General features: G+C 49.6%; 1 protein-coding gene and 1 pseudogene across 1 annotated transcript; both read right to left on the bottom strand.

The window, feature by feature from the left end:
* Positions 1-2,920: 2,920 nt before the first annotated feature.
* On the bottom strand, positions 2,921-4,510 carry LOC124646953 (desmethyl-deoxy-podophyllotoxin synthase-like). The gene is made up of 2 exons (XM_047186982.1): positions 3,587-4,510; positions 2,921-3,502 (listed from the first exon to the last, which is right to left on the bottom strand). The coding sequence occupies exons 1-2, from the start codon at positions 4,508-4,510 to the stop codon at positions 2,921-2,923; spliced, it is 1,506 nt and encodes a 501-aa protein (XP_047042938.1).
* Positions 4,511-12,954: 8,444 nt separating this feature from the next.
* On the bottom strand, positions 12,955-14,600 carry LOC124646952 (annotated as a pseudogene).
* Positions 14,601-14,894: the final 294 nt, after the last annotated feature.

Raw genomic sequence — 14,894 nt, 5'->3', positions numbered from 1 at the left:
TTCTCGAAATTGGACGAAACAAAAGCCCACGGCCCTATTTTCCACGGAGGGTTCCAGAACATCGAAGAAGAGTCGGAGACGGCCAGCAGGGGGGCCACCCCATAGGGCGGCGCGGCCCACCCTCCTGGTGCGCCCAGGTGTGGGGAGGCCACCCCCTGGCTCCCCCGACGCTGCCCCTTCGCCTATATATTCCTTCGTCTCCGAAAACCCTAACACCATCGGTCTTCCTCCACGAAAAGTTACGTAGCCGCCTCCATCGCGAAGCCAAGTTCGGGGGACAGAAGTCTCTGTTCCGGCACGCCGCCGGGACGGGGAAGTGCCCCCGGAATCCATCTCCATCGACTCCATCGCCATCTTCATCGCCGTTGCTGCCTCCCATGATGAGGAGGGAGTAGTTCTCCCCCGAGGCTGAGGGCTCTACCCGTAGCTATGTGGTTCATCTCTCTCTCCCATGGTGTGATCTTTATGTGATCATGAGCTTTGTGATCTAGTTGAATGTGTAGATGTTACTCTTGTCTATTATGCACTTTAGAGGTTACTTTAATATGAACTCCGGAGTTACTCTCCACGGTGTGATGGTGACGGTGTGCACATCATGTGTGATTCCTTTATGAAGTTGTGGAGCATGTTTACTCCGGCTCGAGGTGTGCTTTTGTAGCCCTACACAATGAATGGTGTTTGTTATCCAACAAGATAGTGTTTAAGAGTAGCATTTACTTATTCAATTATGTGATCATTGTTGAGAGTGTCCACTAGTGAAAGTATGATCCCTAGGCCTTGTTTCTAAGCAATGAAACACCGTTTCCAACAAGTTCTGCTACATGTTTGCTTGCTGCCATTTTTATTTCAGATTGCAATTACTACTTATAATCATCCATATTACTTGTATTTCACTATCTCTTCGCCGAACTAGTGCACCTATACATCTGACAAGTGTATTAGGTGTGTTGGGGACACAAGAGACTTCTTGTATCTTAATTGCAGGGTTGCTTGAGAGGGATATCCTTGACCTCTACCTCCCTGAGTTCGATAAACCTTGGGTGATCCACTTAAGGGAAACTTGCAGCTGTTCTACAAACCTCTGCTCTTGGAGGCCCAACACTGTCTACAAGAATAGAAGCACACGTAGACATCAGCGGCGGGAGAGCGGATCCGGTGGGTGGACAACCAACACGATCAAGGCTACGCTGTGGAGGAGTATGCCGGCGGCGAAGCAGATCTAGTATTGTAGGGAGACAGAGCTTTGGCGTGTGAGAGTATTTTTGATCGAATGGGGCGAATGGTTGGTGGGTGGGTGTGGGCCTGTGGGGAGGGTTCAGGATCTAGGCAAGATATTTCATTGTTACCGAATGAGCCCTCCATGGTTGGTGGGTTTGTAGCTTCCGGACCAGGGTTAAAAGGGTAAAACTGGTCACGGGATTTTCGAATGGATGCGGCGGGATGATTTGGCGCGCGACCGAAATTTTCAGTTTCAAGCTACGAGCAGAACGACAAAAATAATGTTCTTCCCCAGGGAGCTCTCATTTCTTCCTCTTCTCTTTCTCTCTCGAGTCTCTCCCACTCCCCCGGCTCCTCTCCCCCTTCTCTCCGCCGGCCTCGCCGGCCGGATACGAGGCCGACTTCTCTCTGTATATCGTGCACCCTCCAATCTAAATTAATTGATTCAACTTTCCTTAGACGTGTATGTATCTAGAGTAAAAACATGTGTGGATACATCCATATTTAGATAAGCAAAGTTGAGTAAGCTAATTTGGACCCGAGGGAGTTAGTGTTGTTGTAAGCTTAGATCCTGTGTTTCCCATGAGGAGAATGGCGCAATGCACTCGGGGATCTTGTCATCGGCTTCAGATCTGGCCAATGGTGAATCTGGCGGATCAGATCTGGCGGATCTAGCCGGCCAAACCCAGATCTGGTGCCATCAAGGTGATGGCGCTAACGGTGAGGCTTGCTTTGGTCAGTGCTTCAGATCTGGCCAATGGGGAAGTCAAGCTGCTAAAGTTCACAAGCTCGGGGCATACGACGGCGTCATCCGTCTTGCCCGTGCACATCTTGGCCTTTCAGCGGCCCTTCTCAGAGCCAATATGCCGTTGCTGGGGCCCTTCTTCTCCTTCGTCCTGGCGACTACCGTCGATACCGTCCCAAGTGGTGCGTCCCCGGCGACGGAGTTGCTGGAAAGGATGCGGAGCAGAGATCTGATGTGCGGTCGAGAAGGACTCGATTGATTTTCTTCTATATGTTTTGGGTCCTTTTTGTAAAGTTGCAGGTCCTATTAGTTATTGTCTAGTTATTTTGGATCTCTATGTGATTTTTTGGACTAGTTTGCATTGGCACCGATAAACTTGAATTTTGACAAGTTCACGGGAAAAAATTCTTTTGCACATATGGCCTATCATGTATGAACATTCTTGAGATTTAAATTATATGTAATGTGCCATGCATTAACCCTAAACCATATATATGTAACTAACCCTAGCTGATCAAACCCTACTTAATTAAAATAAATAACCCTAAACTATACGCATGCACTTTATGCGCAAAGGCGCGGGTGCCTCTAATAATGTGTGTGCGCACTCGATCGATGATCCCTAAACCTTAAACAACCCTAAAACCCTAATCCCTAATCCCTAAACCCTAAACACCCTAAACACTAAACCCTAAACCCTAGACCCTAAATCCTAACTGTAGCGGCCCAGGAAAATCCCCATATTATAATTGTTTGTTCTTTTTCTTTTATGCAGTCATCATGGCATATGCATCATATCAACCATGTTTTATTGAACAAATAAAATTATTTTATAAACCTTATCTATTTTATTTTTCCCTCTCATATGGTTTTATAAAAAATAAACTTTGCTCTGTTTTGGTTTGGTTCAAAATGAATTTAAAAACCCTAGTCTTTTCCCTGGTTCCTTTTCTTCCTTCACGGTGGTCTCCTTTTTCTTTTCTTGGAGCAATGCAGCCAAGCCATTTTACACCAGCAGCCCATCTCTCCTCTCTGTGGCCCAAGCCACCACCTCCGGCCCGTACCTCTTGGATCGAATGTTAACCCTGGGCACATCCTCCGGCCGGCGCCGAACGGCAGAAACTCGAAGTTTGTGCCCCTAAAGTCCAGCGCGGCGGTGCCGGCCTCCTCAAACCTCTCCGGCCTGAATTCCTCGGCGTCGGGCCCCCAGTTGGCGGTATCCCGACCGATCGCCCACACGTTGACAAGCAGCATGGCGCCCTTGGGAACGTCATAGCCCAGGACACGGCAGGGGTCCGTGCATTCCCGTGGGAGGAGCAGCGGCCCGGCCATGTGCAGCCGTAGCGTCTCCTTGATAACAAGCTGCGGGTAGCGCAGCCGTGGGAGGGCCTTCTCCCGGATGCGGCTCTGCCCGCCGGCGGCGAGGGCATGGCGGACCTCCGCCTGCGCCTTGCGCAAAACATGTGGGTTCCGCATCATTTCCGCCATGGCCCAATCGAGCGTCGTTGCTGTGGTCTCGCTCCCGGCCCCCAAGAGATCCTGCAGTAGATCGACTTGGTGAATGAAACACAAGATCATGCATGGTTAATGGGAAATTTCCTACGGGACGGAACTCTAGCTTACAGTGATCATGGCACGGATGGTTCCTGCCTCGAGAGGCACCTGGAGGCCGCCGTCTGTCTGGATCCTCAGCAGCACATCCAGGAGGTCTTCTTCTTCTTCTTCTTCCTTGCTTGACCTCCTCGCGAGGTGCTCGTCGATGACCCCATCCATGATACGCTTCATATCGCTTACCACTGCCTCCACCCGGCGTGACGTGCGGCTGAATGCACGCGCGAGCCGCGACGACGGGAACAAGTCGGCGAGGGTGAACCCAGTGGCCACCTTGATGCCTTCGTCCAAGCACTCCAGGAACGCGTCCCGGTCCGTCATCCGGTCGCCCACCACAGCGCGCACCACCACGTCATTGACGTAGGTCAAGATGTGGGAGCTAAAGTTCACCGGCTCGGCTCCGACTGCCGACGCCAGGGCCGCCACCAGCCTCGCGGCCTCAGCCTCGCGGGTGGCCTGGAGGGACCGGACCTGCCGCGGGCTGAGCAGCTCGTTCACGCACAGCTTACGAACCTGGCGCCACTGCTCGTCCTGCGGCGCATACACGATGCCGACGCCGTTCCTTGTGATGGCGTTGATTGTTGTCGTCCGGGGGCGCTTGGCGAAGGCGGCATCGTGGGTCTTCATCACCTCCCTCGCCGCGGTGGCCGACGAGGCCACTACAAGGCGGAGCTCACCCAGGCGAAGCAGCATAAGAGGGCCGTGCTGGCGGGCGAGGTCCCGCATGGCGTGGTGTGGGAGGGCCCCGAAGAGGTGGTGGAGGCTGCCGATCACAGGCAGCTGCCATGGCCCCGGTGGTGGGTTCTCACCGGAATTGCGCCGCCTCAGCTTGACGACAAGGAAACGAGCTACCACTACGAGGATGGTGGCCAAGACAACGGTGTAATAGAGGTAGTAGTAGTACACCACTTCTTCATCTAGTTGCGCTTGCGCCATGGCCAGAGGTAGTGCGTCCTTCACCCAACCCTCCACATTATGTACAAGTACCAGCAGCAGCTGACCCGTGAGACGTAAAATCGGTACTACTCCAGTTAAGAATTCTGCAATAATATAAACATCATGTGCATCGCATTTCGAATGAAACAAGCAGCAGTTGACCAGACAATTAAACTATTACTATTTAATTTAATTAAGAGGGCACGAGATACGTTTTGATTTAGTAAACTCATCATGTTAATATTGAATGAACTAGCTGTTATAAACGCGACAAGTAAATAACGAAGAACGATAAAAGAAAACACAGCGGAGACACGAGATTTAACGTGGAAAACCTCTTCCAACACAGAAGGAGAAAAAACCACGGGTGCCAGCCAGCAAAACTTCACTATATCGGGAAGTTTTTACAAACGCCGTGGGTTATCTGATAATCTGATGTATATATAGGCGGTGGCAACGATCCGTACCGGCGACGGGCCTCGCTCCGCTCAGCAGAAGTTAGCATCCCTTTAGTATATGAATTTGGATCACAATATAACACTAGCGCTAGTGGAGGGTTGAAAATGTTCTGGAGTTAACGATATGATTTTTTTTGCGAGTGAAAGTTAACGATATGATTTCAGGGGGGAAATAAGATTGTTTCTCATTATACGGTAAAATAACAACGGAAATCTATTCCTACTCTAGCTCCAGTATAACGCTGGGCGAGTGTTATCACCAGAATTTGACCGGATCAGAGGTGGGCCGCGATTGGAGATGGGCTTGAAGAATATATATATGGAAGAATAGGTGAACCGGCCTTGTACACGAAGTTTGGGCTAGTTTGCCCTTATATCTGTAATATAGTAGGATACGTGTTGATTAGATAGAGTTTGGCCCGTGCCCGGTTGGGATTATTCCCGAATTAGACAGTCTACGGACTATAAATATGTATCTAGGATTTATGAAATAAACAACAACCAACGTTCAACCAACCAAATCAATCTCGGCGCATCGCCAACTCCTTCGTCTCGAGGGTTTCTACCGGTAAGCAACATGCATCTTGCGATCTAGGCAGCACAAGCTCCACGTTGTTCATGCGTTGCTCGTACTGAAGCCTTGTTGATGGCGAGCAACGTAGTTATCATAGATGTGTTAGGGTTAGCATAGTTCTTCGCGTAACATGCTATCGTAGTGCAACCCTGACGTATCTAGCCGCCCTTACACCTATCTTAGGTGTAGGGGCGGCACCCCGCTTGGTCTTAATTTAGTAGATCCGATCCGTTACGATTGCTCCTTGTTCATCGAGGATTAGTTTAATATCTGCAATAGTTAGGCCTTACAAAGGGTTGGAGGATCCAGCGGCACGTAGGGTGTCGTTTGCTAGTCCTAGATAGGATGTTCCGGGGATCAACCTCGTGTTGGTTTTTAGGCCTTGTCTAGGATCGGCTTATGATCACCGTGCGTGGCCGCGAGGCCCAATCCTGAGTATGATGATCCGATTATGCGGTGAAAACCCTAAATCGTCGTAGATCTCATTAGCTTTATCTTGATCAAGCAGGACCACCATATATTCGTGCACCTTGTACGAATCATGGGTGGATCGGCTCCTTGAGCCGATTCACAGGATAACCTGAGAGCCGATCGAGGCTCATATTTAATGTTTACGTGTATGCCATGCAGGAAACTAAGCGAGGCATCTCCATCACCTTCCTGACCAGGTATAGGTCAGGTGGCACGCCCTTGCATCAGCATCGGACGTGTGTACCAGAAGTGCTTTGCGGGCCGTCGCTCGGAGGGACCTCGGCCAGCCGCAGCCCTAGGTTGTTCCCGGCTCTACGGTGTTGCCCGTCGCTGCCCGCCGGTGGGTTTTGGCAGCAACACATTCTGGCACGCCCGGTGGGACCACATCGGCTTGAGAGCTCGAGGAAATCGGCATTGGTCATGTCTGCAGAGCCGATGTTCAGGTATAGTTCTGTGGATAACTGCAGAGCCGATATCTGCAGTAACCTGACAGAATCGGCTCGGGGGGCACATAATCAGATAGACAGATGCTATGAACATGTGCGATACATGTGCAGTGAAATATTGGGGGCCGATAGAAAAATCGGCCAGTAAAAAAAAATTGCACAGGATCTACCCGCTGCGTGTTCAAGACGAGGATTTTCACCAAGTCGGTCTTCAGTGCAGCTTCTGTATACCGCCATGGTAAAGACAAAGAAGAGAGCAGTCACTCTGGTGGCAAGGACAAAGAGGAGGCCGGTTCAAGCGATCGGCTTCGATATGATGATAAAAGGTACAATAATGAAGACGGTATAGAGTCTTATAATGCTTTCAATATGTCTTTTATATGAGTTTTGCTGTACCGGTTCATACTTGTGTTTGCTTTAAACAACCTTGCTAGCCTAAACCTTGTATCGAGAGGGAATACTTCTCATGCATCCAAAATCCTTGAGCCAAATACTATGCCATTTGTGTCCACCATACCTACCTACTACATAGTATTTCTCCGCCATTCCAAAGTAAATTACTTGAGTGCTACCTTTAAAATTCCATTCTTCACCTTTGCAATATATAGCTCATGGGACAAATAGCTTAAAAACTATTGTGGTATTGAATATGTACTTATGCACTTTATCTATTATTAAGTTGCTTGTTGTGCGATAACCATGTTTCTGGGGACGCCAGCAACTATTCTTTGTTGAATATCATGTGAGTTGCTATGCATGTCCGTCTTGTTTGAAGTAAGAGCGATCTACCACCTTATGGTTAAGCATGCATATTGTTAGAGAAGAACATTGGGCCGCTAACTAAAGCCATGATCCATGGTGGAAGTTTCAGTTTTGGACAAATATCCTCAATCTCATATGAGAAAATTACTAATTGTTGTTACATGCTTATGCATAAAAGAGGAGTCCATTACCTGTTGTCTATGTTGTCCCGGTATGGATGTCTAAGTTGAGAATAATCAAAAGCGAGAAATCCAAAATGCGAGCTTTCTCCTTAGACCTTTGTACAGGCGGCATAGAGGTACCCCTTTGTGACACTTGGTTAAAACATGTGCATTGCGATGATCCGGTAGTCCAAGCTAATTAGGACAAGGTGCGGGCACTATTAGTATACTATGCATGAGGCTTGCAACTTGTAAGATATAATTTACATGATACATATGCTTTATTACTACCGTTGACAAAATTGTTTCATGTTTTCAAAATCAAAGCTCTAGCACAAATATAGCAATCCATGCTTCCCTCTGCGAAGGGCCTTTCTTGTACTTTTATTGTTGAGTCAGTTTACCCATTTCCTTCTATCTAAAAAGCAAACATTTGTGTTAACTGTGCATTGATTCCTACATACTTGCATATTGCACTTGTTATATTACTTTATGTTGATAATATCCAGAAGATGCCACCTTTTGCCCTTTCAGTCCAAATGTCATTTGGTTTTGCAATGTTCTTCCATAGATGATTTTTCATGACATACAGCCGATGCACAACCATCGACTCTAGTACAATTATGCAAGATCTACCGGTTGGGGTGCAAGACACGGATTTCTTGAGGCCCTCTGCTTCCTCGAGGGGGCAAACGATGAGAGCTTCCTCAGCTGCAATGAGCCGATTACAACAGTGCTGTCAGAAGTCAGTTTTGGCGTACAACATCGGCTTTCAATGGGGGAAGAGGCAATCGATGGGGTCAAGAGCGGCTGATTCGGCAGGGTGGCTGTCTCAGAATTATCTGAGTTCCAAGCTTTTGGTCTGATCTGTGCATCTTCACCAGTATTCTCGCCTTGGCTGAGGCTCGGGGGGCAGCTGGCCTGGTAGATGCTCTGTTTTAAAAGCCGATTGGGGTGTCATCGGCTGGTCCTTCGTCGAGACCTTCTTCAAAAATGGGAGTTCACGCAGAAGTGGAAGAGGCAAGGCATCATGATGGAGGATACTGCGACGGTTCTGCTCTGCCACGACATGACCCGACGAAGGAAAAGCAAAATGATTTTGTAATTGTCTTTTCCAAAACCAGGGGGGCATGTGTTATCACCAGAATTTGACCGGATCAGAGGTGGGCCGCGATTGGAGATGGGCTTGAAGAATATATATATGGAAGAATAGGTGAACCGGCCTTGTACACGAAGTTTGGGCTAGTTTGCCCTTGTATCTGTAATATAGTAGGATACGTGTCGATTAGATAGAGTTTGGCCCGTGCTCGGTTGGGATTATTCCTGAATTAGACAGTCTACGGACTATAAATATGTATCTAGGGTTTATGAAATAAACAACAACCAACGTTCAACCAACCAAATCAATCTCGGCGCATCGCCAACTCCTTCGTCTCGAGGGTTTCTACCGGTAAGCAACATGCTGCCTAGATCGCATCTTGCGATCTAGGCAGCACAAGCTCCACGTTGTTCATGCGTTGCTCGTACTCGAAGCCTTGTTGATGGCGAGCAACGTAGTTATCATAGATGTGTTAGGGTTAGCATAGTTCTTCGCGTAACATGCTATCGTAGTGCAACCCTGACGTATCTAGCCGCCCTTACACCTATCTTAGGTGTAGGGGCGGCACCCCGCTTGATCATTATTTAGTAGATCCGATCCGTTACGATTGCTCCTTGTTCATCGAGGATTAGTTTAATATCTGCAATAGTTAGGCCTTACAAAGGGTTGGAGGATCCAGCGGCACGTAGGGTGTCGTTTGCTAGTCCTAGACAGGATATTCCGGGGATCAACCTCGTGTTGGTTTTTAGGCCTTGTCTAGGATCGGCTTACGATCACCGTGCGTGGCCGCGAGGCCCAATCTCGAGTAGGATGATCCGATTATGCGGTGAAAACCCTAAATCGTCGTAGATCTCATTAGCTTTATCTTGATCAAGCAGGACCACCATATATTCGTGCACCTTGTACGAATCATGGGTGGATCGGCTCCTTGAGCCGATTCACAGGATAACCTGAGAGCCGATCGAGGCTCGTATTTAATGTTTACGTGTATGCTATGCAGGAAACTAAGCGAGGCATCTCCATCACCTTCCTGACCAGGTATAGGTCAGGTGGCACGCCCTTGCATTAGCATCGGACGTGTGTACCAGAAGGCTTTGCGGGCCATCGCTCGGAGGGACCTCGGCCAGCCGCAGCCCTAGGTTGTTCCCGGCTCTACGGTGTTGCCCGTCGCTGCCCGCCGGTGGGTTTTGGCAGCAACAGCAAGGTCGATCTCCTGGACCGCGCGATTTGGATCGGACGATCCGGGCGGAGCGGCACTGCGTCACCTCACGGGTCCAGGAGGCAGTCACCCCCGCACCGCAGGTGTTTTCAAAATTCGTGTCGCGGACAGGGGAGAGGCTATATTCATTTCCGCCGAATCTCTTCCATCCTCCCCCAAATCGCGCGGTGGCGTTTCTACTTTGGCTCGATTCACTCCGCCATTAAACCACTGTTGCTCGCCGGAGTTACATATTGTAAGCTCGTGGGAGAGAGAGCGGTGGTGGGGCGTTGGTGGAGCGGTGGTTGTAGTTGGTGGAGTGGCGGTTGGCGTCAGCGGATGGCGTCGTGAGGGAGTAGTGGTTGGCGTTGGTGGAGCTGCCCCGAGCGTGGGCTGTGGGAGGCTTCTGAGTAGCGGCGACGGTGGCGCGCTATACATCCTCGTCGTCTACATCGCGCGGGTGCGATGGGCAAGACGGTTTTGAGGTGCGACGCTCGCTGATGCTTCTCATATGCAGGTTGGATAAACAAGTTCTCTTTTTAGAACCAACCTATGATTGGATAGCTACGAGGGTAGTGGCACCTCTAGCATAAGGGCGGAGTATTCTTCAAGGGAAGAGGCGATGTTCCCATCTACAGCGAGACATCTTTAGTGAATTCATCAATCTTAAGACCCGTCGAACCAGTTTCATAGACCCAGTCTCTCAAAGTTGCTCATAGGGGCTGGGTGTGTGCACGCGTTCATGTGGTTGAGTGTATGTACGTATGTGTCAGTGTCTACGGATGTACTCTATTTCATAAAACAGAGCTTTTTTTCCCTTGAGAGAACATGGGCGAGGTTGAACACCACAGTTAGCGTCCTCCCGACGTTGATGAGTCGACGATGTCATGAGAGACACAAAGAGAAGCATTGTTGCCGATGCTGATGGTTCCATGTAGACACTGCCCTTCCCCGATGTAGTCTGCTCACAAAACCATCGTTTTACCAGGGTTATCGACTCCAACGATAAACCTAGCATGTACAATGACACGAGGCGAGATACGACACGGCCTTACAACCCATGTATCCTCGATCGGACCCTTCAGTAATATTTGAACTGGGTTTCTATTTGATGTTCTAAGTGCAGGGGAAATCTCTTTGTACACATACATCACTTGCATGTGACGAATCATCCGTCACGTGCTCAGCATCGTAAACGAATACATGTTCTTGTACTCGCACACTACCTCACTAACACAAAAACTGACTCAACTCCGCAAGATCAACAACTACACATCGAACCCAACCATGCCAAAGAAACAAATAGTGATGAGCTTTCATGCGAGATGAAGGCGGTAAACATAGGGTGGGTGTTGGTGTCCGGGAAGTCCAGACATACATGCCTTAAAACCCTCCCCACTTGCCAATGTATGTATAAGCAATGAACCCAAGTTCTAAAACTTTTAAAGCATAAGTGATACTACCTCCATTTCAATGAAAAAGCCGTACGCGTATTCTAAGACGAACTTTGACCATAAAAATTGAGCAACCAAAATCTTGATTATATTATTTGTAATTAGCACCGTTGGATTCGTATTGAAAAGAACTTTCTAATGATACTAATTTCATAGAAACAATCTTTATATGTTTGAAGTAATTCTTAGTCAAACACAAAACACGTAAAACGAAGACGCCTTCGAAACGGAGGTAGTATTACTTATGGAATAATGGTGCTCTAAAAAACACTTCAATGCTATAGTACATAAGATAATACAAATGAAATTTTAGACCCTAAACTAATGTGCTTGCTTTGACGTTAGCTTTGACCTATGAAATTTTTCATATTAAATCTCGTGCTACGTAAAATATTTTACTCACGATCATCGTTGATGATATATGTGCATCAGTGTTGTGCTTTTCATCACCCTTGACAATCGTTGGTGTCGGATCCGTCACACACTATTGTCATCATCGTTCTTAGTTTATGCCAAGGGATAGTTAATAGCTACAATTTCTTTGTCACACATTTTTTGGGTCCATTTATTTTCTGTTATAGGATTTATTACCTATTATTTCATGTGCCATCAGGTTTTTTTTTATATTATCCTAGTATAAACATCGATACATGGCTCGTTGGCCACAACAAGGATGGCAAGATAGTCATCATCCACATCTTGTTGGTTTGAGCATCCTTATAGTCATCCCTTTACGACAATATACACCCGAGGTCTTGGCTAAGTACACACTTATATTTTGTAAATCTGGTCGACGTCATCACCACTAACTACAAGAGTTAAGTTCAATATTAGTCCATCACCGTCGGTGGCGGCGCATGTGTGTACCGAAGCCATTTGTCCAAAAAATAATTTCTTTATTATAGTGGCAACTTTTTTTACAAGGCTTTACTTAATAGTGTTTCGTACTATATCGCAAGGCCTTTTCGCCACCATCTATGACACATGTGTACATTGTCAGTGAGTGGGGGAGTGCCTGAAACGTGACGGGGGCTCCCAACTCCATGCTCTCCGAATGGCGAGGAGAAGGAATGGCCGGGAGGAGGTTCTCAACATCGGCCGGCCCCTAGAGCATGGCGGGCGCGTGGGGAATCAGTGGGACTGATGGGATTGGGTGGGTGGGATAGGGGGTATCCGGTGGCGAGGAAATCGTGTGGGTGTGGTGGGGTGGCCGTCCGGTGAACTGCGAGGCGGGGAGCAGCACCGAGCGACGGCGGGGCGGATCCCTGGAGTGAGAGATTGATAGGAGAAAGGGGAGAGTGGCGACGGGTGAGGTCATACGCTGTGCGTGCCTTGTGAGGTGAGATGTTGTTGCTCCGAGTTAATAATTGCGTCCTCTTTTTACTGCCCAATCGGCCTTCTTTTCTTACAGAGATGGATTATTTATGGAAACATGGTTACGGGCAGACGTGGAGGTTGAGGGGAGATTTCAGTTCCTGCAATCACGGGAGCAAAATGATTTGAACTAACGGAATTGTTCCACCTCAGCCCGTAAAGGTTTTCCGTAACAAAGTTCCCGTAAGTCTAGTATTATTGGGAAAAAAAAGATGGTTTACATCATATTTTACACAGGTGGTAGCCGGAGAAATCAGTTAGTGGCCCAGTTTTTCAGGAAGCATGCAGAATTCAACCAACCCAATCAATACACGTCAGCCCGTAAGTCATCCGTAAGAGAACTAGTCCGTAAGTCCAGCATTACCGGTTTACATAACTTGAATACTTGTTTGCGGAGGAAAAAGATGATGATACGAGAAAAACATGGAACAAAACAAAAGAAACCGTCTACAGATTAGGAATAGGAACACGAAGAGTGGCACGTAGCCACAAATCGGTCTTTCTCTTTGCCGTGAGGCCGAATGCCTCTGTCATGTCCAGCTCCACCGGAGGAGTGCCTTGGGGTAGCTCCCAGTCAAAATGGAAGAGGATGCTGGCCAGCGCGAGCTCCATGACCGCAAGGCCGAATGTTAACCCTGGGCACATCCTCCGGCCGGCGCCGAACGGCAGAAACTCGAAGTCTGTGCCCCTAAAGTCCAGCGCGGCGGTGCCGGCCTCCTCAAACCTCTCCGGCCTGAATTCCTCGGCGTCGGGCCCCCAGTTGGCGGTATCCCGACCGATCGCCCACACGTTGACAAGCAGCATGGCGCCCTTGGGAACGTCATAGCCCAGGACACGGCAGGGGTCTGTGCATTCCCGTGGGAGGAGCAGCGGCCCGGCCATGTGCAGCCGTAGCGTCTCCTTGATAACAAGCTGCAGGTAGCGCAGCTGTGGGAGGGCCTTCTCCCGGATGCGGCTCTGCCCGCCGGCGGCGAGGGCATGGCGGACCTCCGCCTGTGCCTTGCGCAAAACATGTGGGTTCCGCATCATTTCCGCCATGGCCCAATCGAGTGTCGTTGCTGTGGTCTCGCTCCCGGCCCCCAAGAGATCCTGCAGTAGATCGACTTGGTGAATGAAACACAAGATCATGCATGGTTAATGGGAAATTTCCTACGGGACGGAGCTCTAGCTTACAGTGATCATGGCACGGATGGTTCCTGCCTCGAGAGGCACCTGGAGGCCGCCGTCTGTCTGGATCCTCAGCAGCACATCCAGGAGGTCTTCTTCTTCTTCTTCCTTGCTTGACCTCCTCGCGAGGTGCTCGTCGATGACCCCATCCATGATACGCTTCATATCGCTTACCACTGCCTCCACCCGGCGCGACGTGCGGCTGAATGCACGCGCGAGCCGCGACGACGGGAACAAGTCGGCGAGGGTGAACCCAGTGGCCACCTTGATGCCTTCATCCAGGCACTCCAGGAACGCGTCCCGGTCCGTCATCCGGTCGCCCACCACAGCGCGCACCACCACGTCATTGACGTAGGTCAAGATGTGGGAGCTAAAGTTCACCGGCTCGGCTCCGACTGCCGACGCCAGGGCCGCCACCAGCCTCGCGGCCTCAGCCTCGCGGGTGGCCTGGAGGGACCGGACCTGCCGCGGGCTGAGCAGCTCGTTCACGCACAGCTTACGAACCTGGCGCCACTGCTCGTCCTGCGGCGCATACACGATGCCGACGCCGTTCCTTGTGATGGCGTTGATTGTTGTCGTCCGGGGGCGCTTGGCGAAGGCGGCATCGTGGGTCTTCATCACCTCCTCGCCGCGGTGGCCGACGAGGCCACTACAAGGCGGAGCTCACCCAGGCGAAGCAGCATAAGAGGGCCGTGCTGGCGGGCGAGGTCCCGCATGGCGTGGTGTGGGAGGGCCCCGAAGAGGTGGTGGAGGCTGCCGATCACAGGCAGCTGCCATGGCCCCGGTGGTGGGTTCTCACCGGAATTGCGCCGCCTCAGCTTGACGACAAGGAAACGAGCTACCACTACGAGGATGGTGGCCAAGACAACGGTGTAATAGAGGTAGTAGTAGTACACCACTTCTTCATCTAGTTGCGCTTGCGCCATGGCCAGAGGTAGTGCGTCCTTCACCCAACCCTCCACATTATGTACAAGTACCAGCAGCAGCTGACCCGTGAGACGTAAAATCGGTACTACTCCAGTTATGAATTCTGCAATAATATAAACATCATGTGCATCGCATTTCGAATGAAACAAGCAGCAGTTGACCAGACAATTAAACTATTACTATTTAATTTAATTAAGAGGGCACGAGATACGTTTTGATTTAGTAAACTCATCATGTTAATATTGAATGAACTAGCTGTTATAAACGTGTTGACTGCCAAAACCCACCGGCGG

Source organism: Lolium rigidum, chromosome 4 (genome assembly GCF_022539505.1).
Source record: "Lolium rigidum isolate FL_2022 chromosome 4, APGP_CSIRO_Lrig_0.1, whole genome shotgun sequence".
NCBI classification, from domain to species: domain Eukaryota; kingdom Viridiplantae; phylum Streptophyta; class Magnoliopsida; order Poales; family Poaceae; genus Lolium; species Lolium rigidum.
The sequence above is the reverse complement of the archived record's forward strand: the minus strand, read 5'-3'. Positions and strand labels throughout refer to the sequence as shown.